Source organism: Dermochelys coriacea, chromosome 7 (assembly GCF_009764565.3).
Source record: "Dermochelys coriacea isolate rDerCor1 chromosome 7, rDerCor1.pri.v4, whole genome shotgun sequence".
Taxonomy (NCBI): Eukaryota; Metazoa; Chordata; order Testudines; family Dermochelyidae; genus Dermochelys; species Dermochelys coriacea.
The window spans coordinates 86,052,522-86,079,258 of record NC_050074.1 but is presented as its reverse complement, the minus strand read 5'-3'; the positions used below and the strand labels follow the sequence as shown (position 1 = coordinate 86,079,258).

General features: G+C 42.7%; 1 protein-coding gene across 12 annotated transcripts in view; it reads left to right on the top strand.

Annotated features, from left to right (window-relative positions):
- The window catches only part of MICU1 (mitochondrial calcium uptake 1), a 242,693-nt gene extending 215,956 nt beyond the window's left edge, over positions 1-26,737 (top strand). For 9 of the 12 annotated variants that reach the window (XM_038408647.2, XM_038408650.2, XM_043519824.1 and 6 more), the window contains 2 exons: positions 19,199-19,288; positions 25,550-26,737. In XM_038408647.2, coding sequence (XP_038264575.1) covers positions 19,199-19,288; positions 25,550-25,710 — 251 coding nt within the window. In that variant the 3' untranslated portion in view covers positions 25,711-26,737. Of the gene's footprint in view, positions 1-19,198; positions 19,289-25,549 lie in introns of those variants that run through there. The other 3 variants (XM_043519826.1, XM_043519825.1, XM_043519828.1) reach the window with 2 other exon arrangements.

Sequence of the window (26,737 nt, the reverse complement as noted above, 5' to 3'; positions counted from 1 at the left end):
GAATCATGAAATATTCAGAAAGATAGACTTCCAGTGATCACAGAAATACTGATAGATTGCGTATCTAAAGCATACCTCCCTAGTGAATTCATCTGCTGAACTCCATCAGCAGTTCCAAAGTAATGTAGTAGTGTTGACATTTAAGTTATTGTCTAGGAAGCTTCAGAGATAACCCACCCTTTAGAAGAATGAGCTAGTTCACCTCTCTCGGAGCTATTAATTTTGTCTGTCTGTAGAGACTGCACTGCATCCTGTCAAATTCAGAAGGTTTTCTTTATAACCACAAAGGACAGGAAAAGTCTTTAAATTAGGCAAAAACTGATGGCACCATCATAATATTGAAAAATACAAAACTAAAAGACCAAAATAATACTCAATCCTTAAACATACTGACCGCACACTCACTCTTTGCAGGCAAGAAGACTGAGGAAAGAGGCAGGCCTTCCTTGTATGTGCTGAAGGTCAGCAAACTCAGGCTTGTGTAGTATCCAAATTTTGCATATTTGCCCCCTTAAACCTACCTTAGACTCAAACTGTCACTATCAAAAAAACAGATGTTAAACAGCAGGTAGCCCTCTATCAGTGAAACCCTTAAATTTTCACTAGCCAAGCCACTCTTGGCTGTATCTGAAAGCCCCTAAATCCAAAGTATCTGTACTCTCCATGCAGTCATGTCCGAAAATAGAGATTAAATCTAGTCTATTTGACCTCCCCAATCTTATTTATGCAGTTCCTTGTTAGAGCACAGCTCTTATACCTACTTCATTCAGTCCACATGTGCAGCCTATTAGCCTTGACTTTCACCAAGCAGTATCTGGGGCCAGGCATGCAGGCCAGGTGCTACTGTGGACCCTAAACATAGAGTTTCTGAATTCCCTCTGCATAAGTGTGCAAATAGAGGTATGAAAAACTATTGCAGTATATCAGAAATATTGCAATAGGAATAGCTAACTTTGGTCAGGCATATTTAGAGAACTCTTTAAATTTAAAAGACCTAGACAGAGTTTAAATACTTGGAAATACATATTCCTGAAGAATTTGACTTAAATTATATACTTCTATTACAGCAAATATAGGTCTCATTTGATCTCAGAAATTAAAGATCTTGCACAAAGGTTAAATTATAGCAATTAAAATATATATCCTTCCCAAAGTAACTTTTTATAATGTGTACACTGACAGTTTTATAGAAGACTTGCATAAAACTGAAATGCAAATTATCTGGGAAATTAGTTCACCCAAACTATTTTTTAAAAGTCTTCCATACATTAATGAACTATATCTCACAACAACCTTATGTGACACGTAAGCATTGCAGAGGGCTAAAGCCTGAGATACAAAGATAAGTGACTGTTCCAGGGTCACATCATTTAAATGTTAGAGCCAGGCATATAAATCTCATCTCCTGACTTCCAGTATTGCGTTTTAATCATTACAGAATAATGCTGTTAAAGTGAATTGCGATTCAGAGCCACAGTAATACTTGTTCATTGGATCTGAATTCCAATACCTTAACCACTTGATTTTTCGGAATATTGTGTAAATACTCAGGGAACAGCAATAGCGAAGAGGCGTAGACAAATTATTGCAAAATACATAATCAATATCTTGGCATTTGTAGTTGCTGCTATTTCCAAATTGATTGCATAAGACTTTAGGACAGCTCAACCAAAGCAATTATTATCATGTCGTCCAAGTTATGTGTTCTGAATGGTTACAAGGCAGTGTCATTGGTTTACAGTGTTAAAAGAAGATATGATTTCCCTGTCTGCTGATCTAAGGAGATGTTTTGCTGTAGTCACCCTGTTGGCTTTAGAAATGCTGACCACAGTAATCCAACTTACTCGCATCCAGAGGCTGCAGGCAGGATCGGAGCCGTACAGTGCCTAGACACTGTACAAATATATGAAGATCCAGTCCATGATCTGAAAAGCTTACAGATGCCTCTGTTTTTTGTGTATATATTACTCCTGAGGACTTTCTGTGCCAAAAAATTAAAAATTCTGGGCACAATATTTTAAAATTCTGTAAGTTTTATTTGTCAATAAATAAATGCAGAGGCTCCAGCAGGAAGCACAGGCCACTGGGTGCATGAAGGTGTGAGATCACCCATCAGCCGCCTACCACTCCCAGGACACAGACTCAGCGGACATGGCCTGGGTCTGCCCCAGAAACACCCTGGGGCCCTGCCCCTCTGCGCCAGGCACAACGGGTGTGGAGCAGGCAGGCTCAACTAGACAGAATCCAAGTGTGGAGGGGCATCCAGGTGTGGGGTGAGAGGATTCTGTGTGGAACAATCTGGCTGCAGGCAGCTCAGTGGGGGGTCTAAGTGTGGGGAGATCTGTATGCACGCAAGCTCATTGCGGGGGGTTCCAGGTGCAGGGGCAATGGAATTCTGTGGTGGCTTCCAGGTGAAGGTGGTTGGGGCTCAGTGGAGGGGTCTGGGTGTGGGGGTTTCAGTGGCAGGGAGTCTGGATGCTGAGGGAGTGAGGCTTGGTGGGGTGGAGGTCTGGGTGCAGTTAGTTGGGGTTCTGGATGTGGGGACTCAGGGTGGTGCAGCGTGTGGGGCATCAGGGTTGGGGTTTGAGTGAAAGGAGCTCAGTGGGTGCAGGGATGGGGGTCCAGAGGCAGGGGGACTCCAAGATGCAGGGGTTGAGGTTTAGTGGGGTGGGGTTTGGGTATGGAGGACTGTAGGGGGTTCTGGATGTACAGGGTGAGGCTTGGCAGGGGCATCTGGGTATGGGACGTCCAAATGCACAGGGCTTGGGTGGATAGGGGAGCAGCTCCCTGCACAGTGACCGCTCCCTGCACAGTTGAGGAGTGATGTAGGCAGGGGAGGATGCTAAACTTCCTGCAGCTGGGGGAGGTTTCTGGGGGTGGGTCTGACACCTCCCCAGACACTTGTTTCAGGGGAAGAGGAAGTCCTGTTCTCTCCTGCCTCCAGCCCAGCTGGGATTAGTATCTGATCCCAGCTCAGGGTAGAAGCCACTGGCTGGAGTGTCCCCAGCCCAGCAGTGATTTACCTCTCCGCCAGCTGCTCCAGGTGCATAAAATGATGTACTGCACTGCTAGGGAGTGGTCTATGACTGCTCTTGCAGCTTCCCTTTGCTTCCCTGTCAGAAAGTCATTTTTCTGCGGGAAAGCAAAGAAATCTGCAGGGCACATGAATTCTGGGCACACACATATATACACAATATTTATAATATATCTCCTTCATAGTACATTAACATGTGTGTTGAGAAACAGTGAAGTTATTTTAAAAGCCATGATGTTCTGGGAGAAGAGCGTGCAGGCAAACTGAGAGAAAGTCTGTAATTGTCATTTTGTGTATATTGTGACAATGTTCCTCTTCTACCTTGGTGGGTCTTGCGCTTATTGGCAGATTTGCTTGCCTCAGAGATTTACAGCAGCCCTCAATTTGGCCGTTCTCATGAACCCATAGTCCAGGTCAACTTCTCCTGTAACTGACCAGGAGTTGGGAGGCTTGGGGGGGAACCCAGGCCCGCCCTCTACTCCGGGTTCTAGCCCAGGGCCCTGTGGAATGCAGCTGTTTAGAGTGCCTCCTGGAACAGCTGTGCGACAGCTACAACTCCTTGGGCTACTTCCTCATGGCCTCCTTCCAGCATCTTCTTTATCCTCACCATAGGACCTTTCTCCTGATGTCTAATAATGCTTGTACTTCTCACTCTCAGCTTCTTGCACCTCTTGCTCCCAGCTCCTCGCACGTGCACCGCAAACTGAAGTGAGCTCCTTTTTAAACCCAGGTGCCCTGATTAGTCTGCCTTAATTGATTCTAGCAGCATCTTGATTGGCTGCAGGTGTTCTAATCAGCCTGTCAGTCTTAATTGTTTCCAGAAGGTTCCTGATTGTTCTGGAACCTTCCCTGTTACCTTACCCAGGGGAAAGGGACCTACTTAACCTGGGGCTAATATATCTGCCTTCTATCACTCTCCTGTAGCCATCTGGCACGACCCTGTCACAATATATTCAAGGTTTGTACTTACAACCAAATAAAAACAGCAATAGACTTTTAGATAAGTGTTGCCTTCAAAATTACCTTTGACCTTGAGGATTGCTTGGCAGATAAAAGGGATTAATTTGATCTCTCTTCTCAGCAGTCCAAAATCATAATACTGAACAGCTACAGCTGTATGATGACCACAATTTTTCAGTTTTTTGACCACATCTCCAGTATTAAGACAGGTGATTCGAATCTGTCACCATTGGCCTAGCTGCCTGGAAAAGGATTTTGCATAAAAAGCAATTACATAGAAATACTGTAGGGACCACTTTCTCTAATCTTCACTTCAAAATTTCATTCTGTCGCTGTGTTTTTTTCCCCCCTTTTCTAAATAGCCTATGCAGAAGAATGCCTGAAATGGTCCCGTCTTTATAAGGTGACTGGCTCTATTAAGATACACCTCAAAGTTAAGACAAAGTCTGTGCAGAAAGCAGGATTTACCGTCTTTGCATGGTGCTGCCTGTAAATTTTTGCACACTCCACTTGCAATAATTAAGCATTACTAAAGCACATTTCCAACCTTCCCATTACCTGCTGACCTGGCTGATGCGAGCATATATGTAAGAGAGTGTATTACAAAGTGGGTCAGGGGATTTAAATTTAAATATTTTCTCTACTGGTTATTTTATCTGTCCTCATATATACAGCACCTTTGATGGACTTCACAAAATGTTAGTACTTGTCTACGCTATGCCAAAGTGGAGACTATAGGGCTGCACTCTGCAATATACATCTCTGTAGTCCACGTTGTGGCGTAGTATAGACAGCAGTATTCTGCACACAGCAAATAAGTGGCATCTTTGAGGCACAGATTTCTATATGGGCTGTAGTTGCTTGGTCTAGGATTAATTAAGCAGCTTGCCAGCTTGCCCCAGACTCTGCAGAAGCCATCCAGAGAGGAAGGCAGCAAATGTGTGCCAGGTTATTAAATATGAATAGAGGATCATCAACAACCTTATACAGGGGCATGCTCGGACATCTGTTTTGTGTCAGCTTGGTCCAGGATTCATTAGGCTGCAGAACAATAATCGACAAAGTTATTTCAGGATCTGCAGAGGCATTTTGAAGGACTGTCAGGATATATGGGGTATTCAGATTTTATCTGGTCCTGTTGATCTTTTGACCTAACATGCGTTGAACTTCTCCATGTTGAACTAGATAGGAAAGTGAAACCTGCTTATCCCCACAGCACTGAACACTTGTAATATTTGCAGGGAGCTTGGGATTAACTGTCAGTGATTATCCCTCAAAGTGTGTGGGGAAGAGGTGGAAATGAACTCAGCTGTTGTCATTTAATTATGATTCATGGATGTTAGATGCAAGTGTGAATGGATTAAATCATAAAGATGGTTATAGAGCTCTTCTTGTAGGACTACAGACTGCCTTCATCAGATGCACCCATTATAGATTCATAGATTCGTAGATATTAAGGTCAGAAGGGACCATTATGATCATCTAGTCTGACTTCCTGCACAATGCAGGCCACAGAATCTCACCCACCCACTCCTGCGATAAACCTCTCACCTATGTCTGAGCAATTGAAGTCCTCAAATCATGGTTTAAAGACTTCAAGGAGCAGAGAATCCTCCAGCAAGTGACCTGTGCCCCATGCTACAGAGGAAGGCGAAAAACTCCAGGGCCTATTCCAATCTGCCCTGGAGGAAAATTCCTTCCCAACCCCAAACATGGCGATCAGCTGAACCCTGAGCATGTGGGCAAGATTCACCAGCCAGATACCCAAGAGAGAATTCTCTGTAGTAACTCAGATCCCACCCCATCTAACGTCCCATCACAGGCCATTGGGCCTATTTACCATGAATAGTTAAAGATCAATTAATTGCCAAAACCATGTTATCCCATCATACCATCTCCTCCATAAACTTATCGAGTTTAATCTTAAAGCCAGATAGGTCTTTTTCCCCTGCTGCTTCCCTTGGAAGGCTATTCCAAAACTTCACTCCTCTGATGGTTAGAAACCTTCGTCTAATTTCAAGTCTAAACTTCCCGATGATCAGTTTGTATCCATTTGTTCTTGTGTCCACATTGGTACTGAGCTTAAATAATTCCTCTCCCTCTCCGGTATTTATCCGTCTGATATATTTATAGAGAGCAATCATCTCTCCCCTCAACCTTCTTTTAGTTAGGCTAAACAAGCCAAGCTCCTTGAGTCTCCTTTCATAAAACAGGTTTTCTATTCCTCGGATCATCCTAGTAGCCCTTCTCTGTACCTATTCCAGTTTGAATTCATCCTTCTTAAACATGGGAGACCAGAACTGAACACAGTATTCCAGGTGAGATCTCACCAGTGCCTTGTATAATGGTACTAAAGCCTCCTTATCTCGACTGGAAATACCTCGCCTAATGCATCCCAAGACCGCATTAGCTTTTTTCACGGCCACATCACATTGGCTGCTCATAGTCATTCTGTGATCAACCAATACTCCAAGGTCCTTCTCCTCTTCCGTTACTTCTAATTGATGCGTCCCCAGCTTATAACTAAAATTCTTGTTATTAATCCCTAAATGCATGACCTTACACTTCTCACTATTAAATTTCATCCTGTTCCTATTACTCCAGTTTCCACGGTCATCCAGATCTTCCTGTATGATATCGCGGTCTCTCTCTAAATTGGCAATACCTCCCAGCTTTGTATCATCCGCAAACTTTATTAGCACACTCCCGCTTTTTGTGCCAAGGTCAGTAATAAAAAGATTGGTCCCAAAACCGATCCCTGAGGAACTCCACTGGTAACCTCCCTCCAGCCTGACAGTTCACCTTTCAGTATGACCCACCGTAGTATCCCTGTTAACCAATTCCTTATCCACCTTTCAATTTTCATATTGATCCCCATCTTTTCCAATTTAACTAATAATTCCCCATGTGGCACAGTATCCAACGCCTTACTGAAATCTAGGTAAATTAGATCCACTGCATTTCCTTTGTCTAAAAAATCTGTTACTTTCTCAAAGAAGGAGATCAGGTTGGTTTGGCACAATCTACCTTTTGTAAAACCATGTTGTATTTTGTCCCATTTACCATTGACCTCAATGTCCTTAACTACTTTCTCCTTCAAAATTTTTTCCAAGACCTTACATGCTACAGATGTCAATCTAACAGGCCTCTAGTTACCGGGATCACTTTTTCCCTTTCTTAAAAATAGGAACTATGTTAGCAATTCTCCAATCATACGGTACAACCCCTGAGTTTACAGATTCATTAAAAATTCTTGCTAATGGGCTTGCAATTTCAGGTGCCAATTCCTTTAATATTCTTGGATGAAGATTATCTGGGGCCCAAGATTTAGTCCCATTAAGCTGTTCGAGTTTCGCTTTTACCTCAGATATGGTAATATCTACCTCCATATCCTCATTCCCATTTGTCATGCTACCATTATCCCTAAGATCCTCATTTGCCTTATTAAAGACTGAGGCAAAGTATTTGTTTAAGCTATTGGGCCATGCCTAGATTATCCTTAACCTCCACTCCATCCTCAGTGTTTAGCAGTCCCACTTCTTCTTCTTTCTTTGTTTTCTTCTTATTTATATGGCTATAGAACCTTTTACTGTTGGTTTTAATTCCCTTTGCAAGGTCCAACTCTACTTGACTTTTAGCCTGTCTCACTTTATCCCTACATGTTCTGACACTCAATAAGGCAGCTTTCCTTGCTGATCCCTCCCATCTTCCACTCCCTGTATGCTTTATCCTTTTTCTTAATCACCTCTCTGAGATGCTTGCTCATCCAGCTTGGTCTACAACTCCTTCCTATGAATTTTTTCCCCTTTCTTGGGATGCAGGCTTCTGATAGCTTCTGCAGCTTTGATTTAAAGTAATCCCAGGCCTCCTCTTCTTTTAGATCCATAAGTTCTTCAGTCCAATCCACTTCCCTAACTAATTTCCTTAATTTTTTAAAGTCGGCCCTTTTGAAATCAAAAACCCTAGTCACAAGATTTATTTTTATTTATACTTCCGTTCCAGTTTGAACTGAATTAGCTTATGATCACTTGAATCAAGATTGTCCCCTACAACCATTTCTTCTATGTGGTCCTCACTACTCACCAAAATCAAATCTAAAATGGCATCCCCTCTAGTCAGTTCAGCAACTACTTGATGAAGGAATCCATCAGCTATCGCATCTAGGAAAATCTGAGCCCTATTATTATTACTAGCACTGGTCCTCCAGTCTATATCTGGGAACTTAAAGTCTCCCATGATCACGCAGTTTCCATTAGTATTTACTTCATTAAAAACATCAAAGAGGGCTCTATCCATATCCAAATTAGATCCCAGCGGTCTATAGCACACCCCAAGCACTATCACAGGGGAGGCTCTAGTAGTTTTTCTTCCCCAATGTGATTTTTGCCCAGACGGCCTCTGTCTTATCCTTGAATTGCAGTTGATTATCAATGTGAATGCCTTGTATCTTCCAAACTCACTTATGCCAAGGGGCCTATTTTGAAGAAGAGTGTTCGAGGGTTCAAACACAAGGGGGTGTGTGTGTTGTTATTTTAACAGCTTACGACATCAGAGAATTCTAAATGGACTTGACTGTTTCAATGCATTCAGGTGCTCTTCAAAACCTTTTCCTTTGTGAGATGCAGTATAATTCATAATGACTAGATGTGGGCGAAGGTTACATACAGTCAGTTTCCCCTGCTGTTCACTCGGCAAGAGCTTGATTCAAAGGTGCTTAGCACAATTGATCCAGTTTTTCTACAAAATCTACTTAAGAATGATTCCTTATTTTTTCCTAAATAAATTCTGACCCCTGCAATTAAAGAGCACTTATGCAGGCAGCAGCCACATCACATGGTATGCAGGCTACTTCTGATATACAAAGCACAGTCACAGGAGAGAATTAGTGCTAAGGTATTAGGGGGCTTTGGTGAGCTTGAAAGATATAATTATAGTTTTAAAAAATGTGACTATCTCTAGAGTGTTCATGCACATTATCTAATTTCTTAGTTTTCTCCTAAAATATAACAAATGTGTGGGGGTGGGAGGAATATATGCCTTGGGAGATAGGCAAAGTGGTTGCAAGACACAAATTGTGGGTGCGCCACAAACAGGATGGTTGCTGTGCCATTGTTTCATCACCACTGATATAAAGTGTTCTGTAAGGTTCATCTTAGCCTTATCTAGAAACCAGAAATGTTATAAAGCTGTGGACTCCACTGTGGTGGGCCTGTAGGCCACACACTTGTTTTCAGGGGCAGCTTTTTGATCTTTAGCACTGGTTGTCGGATCAGGAACTTCCATCATGTTAAATGACAGGTTGGCTGTTCTCAGTGCCAAGGAAGGGAGCTATTCTCCATATCGTTAATCCCAGGGAAAGCGTTCATCAATTTTGCATCACTGAACTAGATTCAAAGACAACAGATAACGGTCTGCCCTGCAGGGCTTTCACTGTGGTGAAACCTGCAGTGATGCAGTATTTCTGCCTGCCTGGTATAGCAGGCATCTAGAGGTGTAAGTGGAAGCTAATGAGAGATACAAACACAGAAACAAAGAGAAGGGAATGTGGGAATAAAAGAGAACCTGTGTAAAAAGAACCTAGCCAAAAAAAAAAAAAAACAGAATCATACCTTTAGCATATATCATAACACTCATTTAAAAAAAAAAACAAAAAAACAAACCCCACCTTTGACTTTTACTAGAAACTACTTTTATAATTGAGTATTTGAGGAGTGTCTCAGTGCTTTTTTCTTTTTACTTTCTATAATTAATATTTCTGATAGTTTTATTTCTTATTTATAAAGACACCTAATTATTGGGAATAAAGAAGAGGAAATTAGGCATGGGATGGGAGGCAAAGAAATTCATTTGTGTTGAAACTTGATGGTTTTGTCTTTCTGCCATTTTGCTTTTCTCTCAGGTGGGGTCTACAAGATTCTCAGTCAGATTCATCTCTTTAGAATTGCACATTTTCCCTGTTTGCCCTTAAATTCTTTGGGTTCTCTTTTCAAAATTAGCCCTTTTTAAACTCTTGACTTACAGCTAACAAACCATGCAAATGTGGATGGTTTTTCATGGAGTCTTGCTACATTAAAAAAGGCATTTAAAAATCATTTTGCTAGAATCTTCTCCTTTCCCCCCTCCCCCCGCATACACATTCTGTGCCATGCAATTTAATGTGAGGTTTCTTGGCTCCATTGAAGAAAGCTGTATAGAGGAAATCCACACGGTGGGAGGCATACTAGTAAATTCACAGTCATTACTGTAAATGCAGTTTGCTGCTCTCATCTATTCTTCAGGGATAGCTTCTGTTTTGGAGTGATTTCATGGTGGTTGTCAGTAAGTTACAACAAAATGGAGAAGCTCATTGACTATTTACTTTTTTCCTAATAAGGACTCATGTACTTGTGGAATTCACTCAATTGATGCCAAGTATTAGAATTCTATGTCAGTGTAAAAAAAAAAAAAAAAAAAAAAGAAATGGATTGCCTTAGACTAGGGTGACCAGATGTCCCGATTTTATAAGGACAGCCCCAATTTTGGGGTCTTTCTTATATAGGCTCCTCTTCCCCCCCATCCCATGTCCCAATTTTTCACATTTGCTGTCTGGTCACCCTACCTTAGACTGAGTGTCCTGGAAAACTGAGTGGATTTGTTTTTAATGGAAGCTGCCTTGTACCAGTCATTGGTAATGCCTCATGTTAAGGAACTGAATTTTCGATTTCTCTTCCCTTTTTCAACGTCCAGGAGACATGTCTGCAACATGCCCAATTCTAGAATTATAGGGACAGGTTTTCAGATGCATATGTGTCATTGTAGGCTCACAAATAGTCAGTTGCACATACCTGAGTGCACACCAGTTGGGGTGTTTGCACATCGGGGTTGAGTACATGAAGTGTGCTTGTGTAACACAGACAGACTCTGGTCGTTGGCAGGCATGATAGAACCTGGGACTTCTGAGGCTTAGTGTATGAGCCTCTTCTGCATGAGCTAAACGCCACATGGCTCTGAGGCAAGGCTGTAGCAGACTCATCAATCTCTAGGTGATCTAGGTATCACTACAGGGGGACAGAGCACCATACTCAGCAGGCATGGGTTACATGTGCTCATCTGAAAACATGGCCCATGATTGGTACTCTCCTTAAGCTTGTATTTTGTTACTTCACCGATAGGCACTCTCGTCCCTTCTCAGGTTCCTCTGCTACTATATCAAATTGATTGTAATAGAATGTCAGGCTGTATCTGATGCAATTGGTATCAATGAAGCAATTAAACTAGAAATTACTTGTTGATTTCACCACTTCTACCCTTCACCAAACTCACATATTGTTTTATATGAAGCAGATGACTTACATTAACACTCAGCTCTTACATCCCTATTCATGGATCTCAAAGCACTTAGTAAGCTGATTTATTTTACTCTGCCTTTAGGAACATTGTCTTATCTTTTTTGGTAGTAACATGTGGACACCCAGACTAGAATTCTTAAACAATTATTTTTGATGCATTTGGAATGGGGGCAGAGGGGAGCGAAGTTCTAGTTGTTTTGTGTTTTTGAAGAGGGAGGGAATGTTTTTTGAGAGGAAATATCACTATTTGTTTTTAAAACCTGGACCACATGTTTGCAATGTGCAATGGTTCCGCTTCTAGTGCAGTCTTCCGGGTTCTCAGTTCTGTTGAAGATTGCAAAATCCCACAGTGTAGGATCAAAAATTCTCCCAGATGACAACAGATTTCACAGCACAGCTGTTGAATTATTGGAAAGTGTAGGGTCGCAAGTGCTCTCTCTATTGTAAAGAGGTGTAATTTTTTTTATTTAAATTGATTGTATGAAAACGAGAGACTTGTAGCCTGGATAAAGGCATTATCTGAATACAAATATTAAGAATAAATTGTGGCATAGTATGTTTGCAGGAACTTAACTTCCCTGACGCCTTTTAACAATAATAAATGAATTTATAAAGCACCCTTTTGCCACAGGTACTTGAGGTTCTGTATGACATAATAAGGACAAATTAAAATTATATACTATCATTATAATGAAACCCACCCTTTTAAAATACAGAGAGATGAAAACTATGTCAGTGCGCCTCATTCCTAACCTGCATCACTCCTACCCCACTTATGCAATACTTTTCTATCATTACTTTTTAAAGTTAGAATTGGAAAACAAATCATAATAAATATCAGCATGTTAGTATAGAGACCACCAGTTAACCCTCCCCACCTTATCCTCTATAATCCAATTACCAACCCCAAAATTAAAAATAGAGGGAGGTAGCTGAATGCTCCCAATGTGAATGGATAATGGTTATATATTATGCTAACCTATTGATTTCTGTACAGCAGGAACTACTATCGCAACCATGCTGAATTGTGTGTGAGTGTTGTGACATGGGTCGCTGGCCACTAGGGACTCTGATGAAACTACCAAATGCCTTTTCCCTTGTGGCCTGAACTCATTCTCTAGACTGAGATGCCACTAACCTTGCCATGAACTCTGTTACTGCATATTGCAAGTTTAATATCGCAAACTTCTCCACAAAGCCTGGTCAGTGATTGTCAAGGTTCCTTCCCCATTCTGAACTCTAGGATACAGATGTGGGGACCTGCATGAAAACCCCCTAAGCTTATTTTTACCAGCTTAGGTTAAAACTTCCCCAAGGTACAAACTATTTTACCTTTTGCCCTTGGACTTTATTGCTGCCACCACCAAGCGTCTAACAAATATATAACAGGGAAAAAGCCCTCTTGGAAATGTCTTTCCCCCAAAAATCCTCCCCAAACCCTACACCCCCTTTCCTGGGGAAGGCTTGATAAAAATCCTCACCAATTTGCATAGGTGAACACAGACCCAAACCCTTGGATCTTAAGAACAGTGAAAAAGCAATCAGGTTCTTAAAAGAATAATTTTAATTGAAGAAAAAAAGTAAAAGAATCACCTCTGTAAAATCAGTATGGTAAATACCTTACAGGGTAATCAGATTCAAAACATAGAGAATCCCTCTAGGCAAAATCTTAAGTTACAAAAAGACACAAAAGCAGGAATATTATACATGCCATTCAGCACCGCTTATTTTATCAGCCATTTAAACAAAACAGAATCTAATGCATATCTAGCTAGATTACTTACTAAGTTCTAAGACTCCATTCCTGTTCTGTTCCCGGCAAAAGCATCACACAGACAGAGAGAACCTTTGTTTCTCCCCCCCTCCAGCTTTGAAAGTATCTTGTCTCCTCATTAGTCATTTTGGTCAGGTGCCAGCGAGGTTATCCTAGCTTCTTATCCCTTTATAGGTGAAAGGGTTTTTCCCTCTGGCCAGGAGGGATTTTAAAGGTGTTTACCCTTCCCTTTATATTTATGACAGTGATGATTCAAGATGTATTATTTTTACAGATGCTGGAACTTGCCTTTTTGAGTTTGTACTGGCTCTGGACTGCTTAGCAGGAAAATATTCAGCCTGCAGGAACCCAGGGTTGCAAAGATGACAAGTCATATGTTTTTTCAACACAGGAGGAAAAAAGCCTTCTTACTGACCATGCAAAGAATAGAGAGTCTGTGAGCAGGAGAGGTGGGAAATTATATGTGGAGGGTTTACTCTCATTCTGATGCTTTTCTCTCATTTCAAGGAGCAAAAAGTTAAAAGACCCACAATTCAAGTTACATAGACTTTGCAAACAAGAAGAATCAGTAGTTTTGGCTGGTGGGTGATTTTCTTTTGTTTTGTTTCCAGAATTAGTGCTTAATGCTTTTACTTCAATAAAAATAATAGCAACATTTCAAGGTTCATCAGCATCCCTACAACAACAAAACTTTGTGCATGTATAATGTAGGAACACAGGTCTTTTGAGGAGACTGATTTCAAGGAGGGAGTTCAACAGAGTGGGGATGAAATTTAATTTAAAACTTCCTGAGAAAAATACTTTGGATGTAGCTTTTTGTAAAACGCTATTCTTCTTCGAGTGCTTGCTTATGTCTTTTCCATTCTAGGTGTGTGAGCGCCCATGTGCACAGTTGTTGGAGACTTTTGCCTTAGCGGTATCTGTAGAGTCAGCTGCATAGCCCCTTTGAATGCCGTGTTCATGCGTTGGTATGTTAGCTCCTGCCTACCCTACACCTCTCGCTTCTTTCTTACCCATGACGGTTGGTTGGAGCACTTTGTCTTGCAAATCACAAGAGCATTAGCAGTTCTTTACAACCTCTGTTTATCATCTTTGTATATAATTTGTAGGTACTTAGTCATTAACTTAAGTGTTAGGTTAGTTTGCTAGTTAGAGTCCCGGCTGGGACTTCACCTCGGAGCAGGGCATGCCCCACTCTCCCAGCTTCAAACCATGGTCATCATGCAGCAGGCCGATGCCTATTGGTGACCCCCATGACAGCTGTTTGAAGTGTTTGGGGGAGTCCCATAGAAAGGACAAGCGTCTAATCTGTAAAAACTTTTGACTTAGAACAAAAAACGAGCAGGATATCCGCCTGAGGGCCCTCCTCATGGAGGCTGCACTTCATCCTGCATTGGAGCCTTCCCACTTGGACCCCACACCAAGCAATTTGATTTCAGTTTGGAGCGCAGTGCCTGGCACTGGGTTCCTCCCAGCACTGTTTCCCCCTTGCCAGTGCCTAAAAAGTGGCAAAAGAAGAGCCCCCCAGCACCAGAAGGGAAAGGGGCTTTGGCAAAGGCCATGTGCCTGCCCTGGAGCTTCACGGGGCTACCGTGGAGGTTGGACTCCCCAGCCCAGCCAGGAATCCACCTCTGACTCTGGGGAGCGGCAGAGGACCCTGGCCTCTCCCAGGGCCCTCATTGCCCGAAGCAGCCCTTGCAGCTAAAGAACAAGTAGGCCGTATGGCACCGCAGATGCCGCAGAAGGCTCAGCTAAGACCTTGACATCTAAGGGCAAGCCAATCATGGGACCGCCTCATCGGGCAGTGGAACACCCTCAGTCACTGGACCGCAGGCACAGATTTCCATCTCCGCAGCCTTGGACCCAGGCACTGTATCCTAGGTCTCCGACCAGAAGGCCCAGGTCCTCAACACGCTCTCCCTCTACAAGACATGGGACACCAGAATCGAGGCACCGGTACCAGCAAGCTTCCCATCAAAGATCAACACGGCCCAGGTCACCTTCGCCAGACTGTCTCCCAGATGTTAGTCCCTGCCCGGGTGGGGCCGCTCCTTGTCACGGCATTGCTCCCATTCTCCGTGGTACTGTTCACTGGGCAGGCACCATTCCTCGCCCTCGCCTTGCCAGTCGCCAACCAGAGTCAGTCAGCAGACTCAGGCCTCGATGGCTTTGCCCTGGTTGCCAGAAGGGCAATGGTATACTGGCATACAGAGTATACTTATAAAGTTTGTGGATGATATCAAGCTGGGGGGGGTTGCAAGTGTTTTGGAGGATAGGATTAAAATTCAAAATGATCTGGACAAACTGAAAAAATGGTCTGAAGTAAATAGGATGAAATTCAATAAGGACAAATGCAAAGTACTCCACTTAGGAAGGAACAATCAGTTGCACACATACAAAATGGGAAATGACTGCCTAGGAAGGAGTACTGCAGAAAGGGATCTGGAGGTCATAGTGGACCACAAGCTTAATATGAGTCAACAATGTAACGCAGTTGCAAAAAAAGCGAACATCATTCTGGGATGTATTTGCAGGAGTGTTGTAAGCAAGACATGAGATGTAATTCTTCCACTCTACTCCACGCTGATTAGGCCTCATCTGGAGTATTGTGTCCAGTTCTGGGTGCCACATTTCAGGAAGGATGTGGACAAACTGGAGAGAGTCCAGAGAAGAGCAACAAAAATGATTAAAGGTCTAGAAAACATGACCTATGAGGGAAGATTGAAAAAATTGCATTTGTTTAGTCTGGAACAGAGAAGACGGAGAGGGGACATAACAGCTTTCAAGTCTGTAAAAGCTTGTTACGAGAAGGAGGAAGAAAAAATGTTTTTCTTAACCTCTGAGGATAGGACAAAAAGCAATGGGCTTAAATTGCAGCAAGGGAGGTTTAGATTGGACATCAGGAGAAACTTCCTAACTATCAGGGTGGCTAAGCACTGGAATAAATTGCCTAGGGAGGTTGTGAAATCTGCATCATTGGAGATTTTTAAGAGCAAGTTAGACAAACACTTGTCAGGAATGGTCTAGATAATTAGTCCTGCCATGAGTTCAGGGGACTGGGCTAGATGACCTCTCGAGGTCCCTTCCAATTCTATGACTCTATGGTCAGAGTCGGACCAGGAGTTCAGCCCGTCGCCAAGGAGAGGTGATTCGCCGCCAACTCATGATACTGGTGCAGTGACAATATGGCAGCAGTCTGCTCAGTGGCCACACTGGAACCCATGAGGTGTGCCAGTAATGCCGGTCCCGTGTTCCCACCAGTCCTCCCTGGCTGCCTCGGACAAACCGGCCCTGGCACCACCGGTACTGGAGTCGGAATGTAACACCGAATCCAATGCGGGGAGAGCGCACCAAACCCCAGAACCTAAGGAGCTGTCCCCATATTGGGAGGGGGAACCTGCTCCTCCACAGGTGGTGCAGTTGTCATCGTCTTCCCCGGACGAAGCGGTGGCAGGTCCCTCCAAAATGGGCAGTCCCCCCCCAACGACTTCAAGGAACACCAGGGCCCCCTTAAAAGGGTTGCTGCTAATTTGAACCTACTAATTGAGGAGGTTGCAGAGGAGTCCAATGACCTCTTTAACCTTGTATCCTCCTCCGCCCCGGCCTGGGTCGCACTGCCCGTCCCCCCCAGGGTCCTTAAAATTGTCAAGTCATTGTGGCAAACATCCTCTTCCATTCTGCTGACTTCTAAGAAGGCGGAAAAGAAGTATTACATCCCTACAAAAAGGTTTGAATACCTCTACCCACAGCCTCCAGTGGCTTCACTGGTCATGTCCGCTGTGAATGAAAGGGACAGGCAAGGTGACATTAGTGGCACACCAAAGAACAAAGATGCCAAGAGACTTGATTTATTTGGCAGAAAGATTTATTCAATAGCCAGCCTACAATTCAGGGTGTGTAACCACCAGCCCGTTAAGTAGGTACAATTTTAACCTATGGGACTCCTTTAACAAATTCAGAGAGCCCTCTCACAGGATTGAGCCCAGGAGTTTGCTGCTTTGGTGGACAAGGGCACAACGGTGGCAAGAAGGGCCCTCCAAATAGCCTGGACCACTACTAACTCAGCAGCCAGGATAGTTGCTTGTATGGTGGTCATGAGGCACAGCTCCTGATTGCAGTCCTCCCGGTTGCTCCAGGAAATGCAGGCCACTATTCAGGACCTCCCATTTGAGGGGGCGGGACTCTTCTCCGAGCTCACGGACTCAAGGCTCCATGGCCTTAAAGACTCCCGGTCCACCCTCTGCTTCTTGGGCCTTCACCCTCCTTAGCAATTCAGGAAGCTGTTTCATCCTCCACCTCCTTTGCCCCCGCAGTCTAGGTCCTGGGGAACTCCCCGATCGGGTTCCTACATGAGGAAGGACAGAGACAAGGGGTCTAAGTGGCAACACCCTTCATCTTACCGCTCATCTGCTCAGCCTGATCCGCCCAGGAGGCCAGAAGCAGTCCATTTTGAGGGTGCACTCAAGGATGACCATTGGGTGCTAGAAGCAATATTCTCAAGTTACATCCTGCAGTTCATAGTGCCAGGTTGGCCGCGCTAGCATTGGTTCGGCATGCTCCTGAACTTCTCGGCCGCTCCATTGCAGCTACTGCTCAGGCTGGACCTACTATCCCAGAACCATGGCAGTCTCCTGCATCCAAATCTGGCGCCACTGCACCTGACAGCTTGGCTACTGCATAGTTAAATGCATAGGAGCAGCAGTGCTCGGCTGATGTCCAAGATGTCCTGTTGGGCAGTAGAAAGCCCTCCACCAGAGCAACCTACCTGGCCAAATGGAAGCGGTTTGCCTGCTGGACCTTGGACAAAGGCGTTAAGACTGAGTGAGCCTCACTGCAGTTAATCCTGGACTACTTTCTGCATCTCAAGCTCCAAGGCCTATCCCTTTCATCTGTCAAGGTCAACTTGACAGCTATCTCGGCCTTCCATCTGCCGCTTGAGGTTGGTTTTTTGCCCAGGACATAACTGCCAGGTTTCTCAAGGGCCTTGAGCACCTCTACCCACACGTTCCTCCGTGGGACCACAATCTGGTGCTGTTTCGGCTCACAGGGCCCCCCCTTCGAGGCTCTGGCTTCCTGCTCTCTTCTCCTCCTTTCCTGGAAGGTTGTGTTCCTGGTTGCAGTAACATCTGCCTGCCGGGTCTCTGAGATTAAGGCACTCACCTTGGAACCACCCTATAGAGTCTTGTACAAAGACAGGGTCCAGCTGAGGCCAGACCCAGCTTTCCTGCCCAAGGTGGTCTCTGTTTCATACGGGCCAGGACTTTTACTTACCCGTCTTTTTTTTCCAAAGCCACATAAGTCGGAGGAGGAGGAGCGTAGGCTGCATTCCCAAGCCATTCCGCAAGTCGACGCAATTGTCCATCACTGTGGCTGACAGGATGAAAGGTTGCTCAGTGTCTGCTCAAAGAATTACTTCTTGAATCACCACCTATGCTGCTGCTGCTGCCATGATCAGGGAAAAGTGTCATCCTCGGCGATTGTAACTGCTCACTCGACCAGGGTGCAGGCCTCTTTGTCAGCTTTTCTGGCCCAGTTGCCTATCCAGGACATCTGTAGAGTGGCCACTTGGCTGGCCATCCACACATTCACAGTCCACTATGCACTTACCCAGCAGACCCGGGACAATGCTGGCTTCGGTACGGCAGTACTACAAGCTGCTAAACTGTGAACTGAGTCCACCTCCGAGAATATTGCTTTTGAGTCACCTAGAATGGAATCGACATGAGCAAGCACTCAAAGAAGAAAAAACAGTTACTAACCTTTTGTAACTGTTGGTCTTCAGGATGTGTTGTTCGTGTCCATTCCGTTACCCGTCCCTCTTGCCGGCAAGAAGGAACTGAGAGTGCGTAGGGTCGGCAGTGCCTAATATACCGACACATTAGCATGACACTCAAGGGGGCGCCAGAGCCTACCCTATGGATACCACTAAGGCAAAAGTCTCCAACAACTGTACACATGGGCACGCACACAGCTAGAATGGAATGAACATGAGCAACACAGTTGCAAAAGGTGGGTTACCAGTTTTTTCCTGTGGAAGATGAAAGATAACACTGATTTAAGATTACTGCATTCTATTAATAATGTATCCTTATTTTATTTCAGTTACCATGCAGCAGGTAGCCAGGACAGTGGCAAAAGTGGAGCTCTCAGACCATGTGTGTGATGTGGTTTTTGCTCTTTTTGATTGTGACGGTAAGTGGCTTTAATCTACTGTAATTGGTCTGTCCTTTTCATAGTCCTGGCATGTTCCCAATGTGTTGTGTAGTTTATCAGTATTTCCAAAAAAAAAAAAAAAAAAAAATCCACCCTGAAAGAATCTAGCTATAAAAGCCAAATATGTTATATTTGTGCATTTCAATAATATTTTCTTTTCAAGGGATGAGTTGGTTGTATCTGACAAACCTTTATCAGCATCAGAGCACTCTCCTATTGTTCCCCATTTTGCCATTTATAATGTAGAGAGATACTAAAAGTAAGATCAATAATCAGAGGCAGTCAAAATTAATGAGATTTGGAGGCTTGCTTTCTTCCACACACCCCCCCCCCAACTGGCTTAATTATCTATTGTTTTCATTTCTGCTCTCAAGCTTATCAGTAGCATGAAAATACTCCTAGACTTTGGCCTTCCATAGCATTATTATCCATTTCATGGTGGTATTCTCTGTTCCCTTCACACTGTATTATAGTTCACTATTTGTGTTGTGGTCTGTATTAAAAGCTTATACTTTTCCAGAGGGTTTCGTTATTGGCATTCAGTGCTCTCTGAAGGTTTTCATATATCTATCTAACTTAAGAGTTTGATGATTTTGTAGGTCAGATTTCTGACTGAATAGTTCACTGCAGAGAGAAAGCAAACTATCTTCTGCTCCCAGAAACATTATACGTTTAACATAATTAGTAATTATGGCCTATTGTTGGTAATAAGAATATTTAACACTAACACGGTACTTTATATTTACAGCTCTGTACAAACATTTGCTAATTAATGGTAGCAATGTGCATTGCCATGCAAGAAGCCTGGAATTTATTCCCAGTAGTTTGCTCTTTCTGGCCTGCTCTTGTCATTCAAAAGCAATCTCAGGTTGATTAAGAAGGAAAATTACTGAGCTCAGAAGGGAGTCTCTAGCCATATAGGATGATGACTGCAGTGCAGGTCTCAAAAGTGGGAGCTGAAAAATGGAAGTTGAAGAGATCCGAACTCCTTCAGCAAGGATGCTGAATTAACAATTTTTGGTTAACTCAATGGCCAGCGCAACGAGTAGATGCACTGTGTCCCCTACACAGCAGAACCAAAGTTCAGTTAAAGAAACTAAGAACCATAATCTCTAATGCTAAACTAGATTTTGCAGATCTCATATATAAGGATTTTATTCCTGCTGTGGTGATTTTTCAATATCCCACTAACTAGTTTAATTTTTCCCTTGTGGACAGAAACTCAGGGCTGGATGTTGTCCTCTGTGAACACTAACAGAAACATTCAAAACTGCAGTATACGTGCCATGCCTTCAGACATTCAAGTGAAACATTACACTCTGGTAATAATTGGACCAGCAAACCAAGAGCATTCTCTGTGCAATGGCATTTTGTGGAGTAAGCAATGAGTGTTAATCACACGTGCATTGTGAAAGTGAATATACTTAACTATATGTCTGCATAATATACGACGAGCCAGAATTTAATGCAGTTTGTAATGAGACTAGTGAGATTGGCTACTTCAAGCACTGTAACTCTGAATTTGGAAGTTCAGTAGCTGCCCTTCAGTGAGTATATTGGGTACTTTGTTTAACCAGCCTACCCTCCTGTGACATTACGCTTTTCTATTGCATCATGGCTGGAAATCATGCCAGAAGCTGGGAATGAGTGGCAGGGGATGGATTACTTGATGATTACCTGTTCTGTTCATTCCCTCTGAAGCATCTGGCTTTGGCCCCTATCAGAAGACAGATACTGTGCTAGATGGACCATTGGTCTGACACAGTATGGCCATTTTTATGTTCTTATGAAATGCCACTGCTCAACTAGAGAAGCTGATTAGCCAACTCATAACATCACTCCAGCTGCTTGACAGCACTGTCACAAAACATATCTTCCTCATGTAATTATCACTTAAATGGCATTTTATATCTTCAGAGTACTTTGTAAACACCAGTTGTCATAGTATTTCTCTGAGGTACGTAATAATAAATAAGAGTTGTTATCCTTATTTTACATCCAAGGAAACTGAGTTAAGTATTTGCCTAAATCCACAGGGCAAATCATTGGCAGAGCCAAGAACATAACCTAGGAGAATTTACCATATCTCTAGTTATCTAGTGTATTCAGTGGTAAATCAGGTGCTTCTGTTTTAAATATTGGTAGACTAATGGCTCGTCATTGTTTGCTTATGTTTTCTTTTAATATACAGTAGGTCCACTGTGCCATCAAAGGGGTAAATGTACTCACTATTGTGACAAAGCTCTTTCCTTGTCTCAGTGGGCCCCACGCTTTCTGGTGGATTTCACTAGCCTCAGAGGTTCACTGTGACCCTCCATATAGCCCTTCTCTCTCTAGAGGCAAGGGTCACAGCCTACTGAGCCATTTTAATCATAAGCCAGCAAGGAAGGTGAGAAGAAGCAACTCTCCCTTGCACAGCCTCGGTTGTCTCCCAGTTTCAGTGATTAATCGGGATGGGGAGGGCGGAGCCCGGGCCCGCTCTCTGCTCCAGGCTCCTGTCCAGGGACCCTAATAGTAGCAGCTATAGTAGCTGACTTTTTGGAAGTAGGACATGTACAATTCCCTGGGCCAGTTCCCCACAGCAGTCCCCACTCAATAGCTCCTTCACTGTTACCTCAGGGCTTCCTTCCTTGTGCCTGATATGGTTTGTACTGCTTAGTTCCTCCAACAGCACAGCTTCCTTCTACAGCTCCTGACACACGTGGCCAACTGAATAACTGGGAGGCTTTTAACTAGGTTCAGCCAGCCCCTAATTGGCTTCAGGTGTCCCAATCAACCTAGCTATCTTCCCTGCCTTGTGGAAAGATCTTAATTGGCCCCAGGTGTCTTAATTGACCTGGAGCAGCTGCCATTTACTCATCCCTGTTACCAGGATTTGTTTAGTCTGGCGCTAATATATTTGTCTCCCACTACTTTTCTATAGCCATCTGGCCTTGCCCCATCACACTATGTAAAGATATCCAGCAGGGCTATCAACTCACCCATTTTGATATGCGGTCTATCCTCTGATACTGTGTGTGTGCAAATAGATAGTTTTGTGTTCACTGTTGATTAAATGATAAATGCATCTTTGCAATTGTGTCCATTTATTTCCCCTCTTGCTTCCAGCTTCATATTCTTCCTTGTCCCTTTGGTGAAAGAAGGTCGAATCACTTTCTTCCTAAGTAGTTCAATAGCGATTCCTGATTGGATCTGCAAGCCAGATATTTTGATCTGTAATTAGAGTGAATTGAAATGGTCTCAATTTCATACTCTCAGAGGAGATTCTGTTGACTGTTTTGATACCAAATCTTTAAAAGAAAAGACTGTTCTGTTAGAGAAATCTCTTCAAAGATAGGAACATAGCATAAAAGCAGACACAGATCTCTTCAGTTTCATTTAGCCCATGAATACGGACTTTTCTAAATATGGGTTAAGGAATAAAACTGCTGACATTTTTTTTTAACATGGTAGCAAGTCCTGATGGTGGCTGAGGGAGGAGGGGAGGGAATGCTTAGAAAAGGATACTTTTGTGGTCTTAAATGAGACTCCACAGTTTCATATGGGAAGTAGTTATGTAGTTGCTTTTCTGTCAGATAACATAGAAGCCAAAGATGGCAATACTGGATTAAGAAGTGGACAGCAGATAGAGAAAAGGATTGTTCTAAATCAGCACAAAGAGCAGAAAATAAAGTTAGCAATGAGACCCTGTTTTTAGGAATAATTATGGGGGTTTTCTAGTTCCTTTTATGTGTGTACACAAAGTGCAGAAAGAACATGGGAGGGCTTTGTTCAGAGAGTTATATTTCCAAAAAGCCTTCAGTTTTCAAGCCTCTTAAAACCAGTCTGAATGAATAATATCCTGCACAGTGGATTTTATTGGGCCCCTCTGCCCAGTGCACCAATAAAGCCACAGGAAATTGGTTGAAATATCTGTGGCCAGATTATTTTAAACAAAAACAGTATTTGCTAGAGCTTTTAAAATCAGGATGGTCTCAAAGCTTTGTTTCCTTGGAGTATTTCTTGATTTACATGCAGAGTGGGCAGGGGACAAACTGTAGCAACGATACAATTAGGAAGAGACAGGTTGTCTCTTAAGCAAGAGTCTAAATGACAGACACGAAGCAGGAAGAAGCACTGGGCGTAGAACTGTCAGGAATCCTTTCTTCTTTCCTTGTCAAGTGGTCTTGGGGAAACAAACATATGCCTACAAAATTGATAGTAAACTAGAAAGGGATTTCAGAGACCTGGATACATTCCAATTCATTGGAAGACAAAGGCAATGCATCATGTTGTGTCTCTGAATCTGATTGGGAATAGTCCCTTCAGAGTCTGTCAGTATTTTCATTAAAAATCCCAGGGATTATAAATTACCCATAAAAATTAGCTGTGGAATAAAACTTGCCAAAATGACTCCAAGTCTAGGAAGTTTTTTAAAAAATAGTACATCTGTTTCAAAACCTGACATGCTTTCTAAATTATTTCAGTGCAAAAAAGTCCCCTCAAGAATTTCTATGTTCACAATACATTTGGTACGGAGGATGATTTAAGCAATAGGTTATATAGCAGAGTTAGTAATTCTGCAGTTTCATATTTGAGTTCCTTCAGAACTCTTGGGTCACCATCTAGTGCTGATGACTCATTGCTGTTTATTTTATCAATTAGTTCCAAAACCTCATCTATTGGCACCTCAGTCTGGGACAGTTCCTCAGATTTGTCACCTAAAAAGAATGGCTCCGGGGTGGGAACCTCCCTCACATCCTCTGCAGTGAAGACTGATGCAAATGATTCGTTTAGCTTCTCCACAACAGCCTGGTCTTCCTTGAGTGCTCCTGTAGATCTCAGTAGTCCAGTGGTGCACTGATTGGCAGGCATCCTGGTTCTGATATACTTAAAAAATAAAAATGTTGCTGTTAGTTTGTGTCTTTTGCTAGTTGCCCTTCACATTCTTTTTTGGACTGCCTAATTATACTTGGCAGAGTTTATGCTCCTTTCTATATTCCTCAGTCAGATTTGACTTCCAGTTTTTAAAGAATGTCTTTTTGTCTCTAATCCCCTCTTGTACTCTGTTATTTAGCCATAGTGGCATTTTGTTTAGTCCTCTTACTGATTTTTTTTTTCTTATTTGGGATACACATTTAATTTGAGCCTCTTATTATGGTGATTTTAAAATGTTTCCATGCAGCTTGCAGGCATTTCTCTCTTGTGGCTGTTCCTTTTAATTTCTGTTTAACTAGCTTCCTCATTTTTGCATAGTTCTTCTTGTGACGTTAAATGCTGCTGTGGTGGGTTTCTTTGGTATTTTTCCCCCTACAAGAATGGTAAATTTAATTACATCTTCATCACTGTTACTGAGTGGTTCACCTCTTGGACCAGATCCTGTATGCCAGTTAGGACTATATCAAGAATTGCCTCTCTCCTTGTGGGTTCGAGGACTAGCTGCTCCAAGAAACAGTCAGATGTTGTCATGTACTGCTTGACATAGGTGAAAAAAAAAATCTGCCAAATTGTAAATGATCACAGATGGGGCTGCATTGCAATGTCAAAGACTTTTGCCACCTCTGAATCTCACCAATGTCAACATTAAACATCTGACCAAAATATGAAATTTTCCTCGTTATGACAATACTTGGGTCTTGGAAACTAAGTTGTTGAGCCTGTCACACATTTTGATTTAAGAGCATTGTGTCACAGAGCTCCTAATTGCAATGAATCACAAAGTAAACATTTTGATAAAAGCAGTCATTGTTTCAATTAGTAATTGGGCCTTGTCCGGAAAGGATGCAGAATTGTAACTGGTGATATAATAATACTGTCAAAATTAAATCTGCAATCATTTTGCTCAGCTGATTGTCCTGAAATGATCCCATGGGGAGAAGCATTTTTCACATTTCGTAAAATGTGAATTGCATATGAAATTGAAGTTAATTTACAATTTGCTATTTCCAAGCTTCCTTCAGGGAGGTGCCATCATGCTGAAAAGCAGCGCTACTGTGACGCCAGCCATACAGTGGCTGTCAGCAGGAAACTCTGAAGTGTCCGTTTTAATCAAAAACTTTAACTTCAAATATAATGTAAAATTTGTACGTTGTACCAGCACTTTTCATGGCCTCACCTGCAGGAGGCTAAAGTAAAACATGAACCAGTCTCTTTTTCTTCTCTAAAGGAAAGCAAGCTTTTGGTACTGCCCTGCAAAGATTTCTGGGCCTTTTATTTCTGTACTTTCAGGTTAATGAACATTTTTTTCCCCTCTTCCCTTAGGGAATGGAGAGTTGAGTAACAAGGAGTTTGTTGCCATTATGAAGCAGCGACTTATGAGAGGTTTGGAGAAGCCCAAAGACATGGGATTTACACGGCTCATGAGGGCAATGTGGAAATGCGCACAGGAGACAGCTTGGGACTTTGCCATGCCCAAACAATAACTGCAGCAAATGGAAGAACCTGGTTTACAACATGTTATTGGAGGCCATAAATCTGTACTGCTCCTGCAGAATGTACCATTGTCAGATGCTCTGCAGATGAACACTCTCTTCACGCAGAAATCTACTAAATAACAGACCCATTGTTACGCTGAACTAGTAAAAAACCGCCCAGAAGACACAGAGTATTAACAACTGAAGTTTTTCCAAACACCAGAACAGAAATTGGAGCCTACTGTATCTTCTCCTTTAATTTTTCCACTGCTGATGCCTGTTTAATATTAATCTCTCAGGAAAATTACAAAAATAATTAGTTCTGTGCATTGCAGCCACCAGCTTGATCTCCATAGTATGCTCCGGTGTCCAACAAAACCAGGATTTTATGTAGAATTGAATATGGATAGCTTCAGAGAACAATATTGGTCGGAACAGTCCCATATGTGTCAAGCAGTGGGACAGAAATGCCTAGCAAATCTACTAGTAGCAAATCCTAGTCTTTTGCTCCTGAATTATTTTTAGTTTAGATTTTAAGCACTATTTACAAAAAAGTGTGTTTAGAATGAGCTTTTGAAAGAGAGCTGGGTTTATAGAAAACAATAGCAACCTTTGTTTATTACGGAAGCTGTCCGTAAGATTAAGGACAGAGGGGTCCAGCAAGGGTGAGAAGAATGCCACAGAACTTTCTTCTATAGGACTGTTTGTTTTTCCCAATTGGATTTCTTATCTTGCAGGCTTGGTGTGAAATAGGGAAATGTCTGGTCAAGTAGGGGGCTGTCTGAGGCTTAGTTACTGCCTTGGGTATAAAGAGTTTAAAATTGCTTAATTTTTTCCCACTTTTCTTCTCCCTCAGAAGAACCCTGCCTTGCATAAGCAACCTAACATATATGCTCTTTGTAATTCTCTTTTTAATAAGGGGCTCCTCCCCCTGTGAGATTGTCCTTCTGTATGTGGTACTGGCTTTAAAGCTGCTATTTACTGAATGCTTCAACATTGTAAAATATTACTTTAATTACATTGGTTCACAACAAAA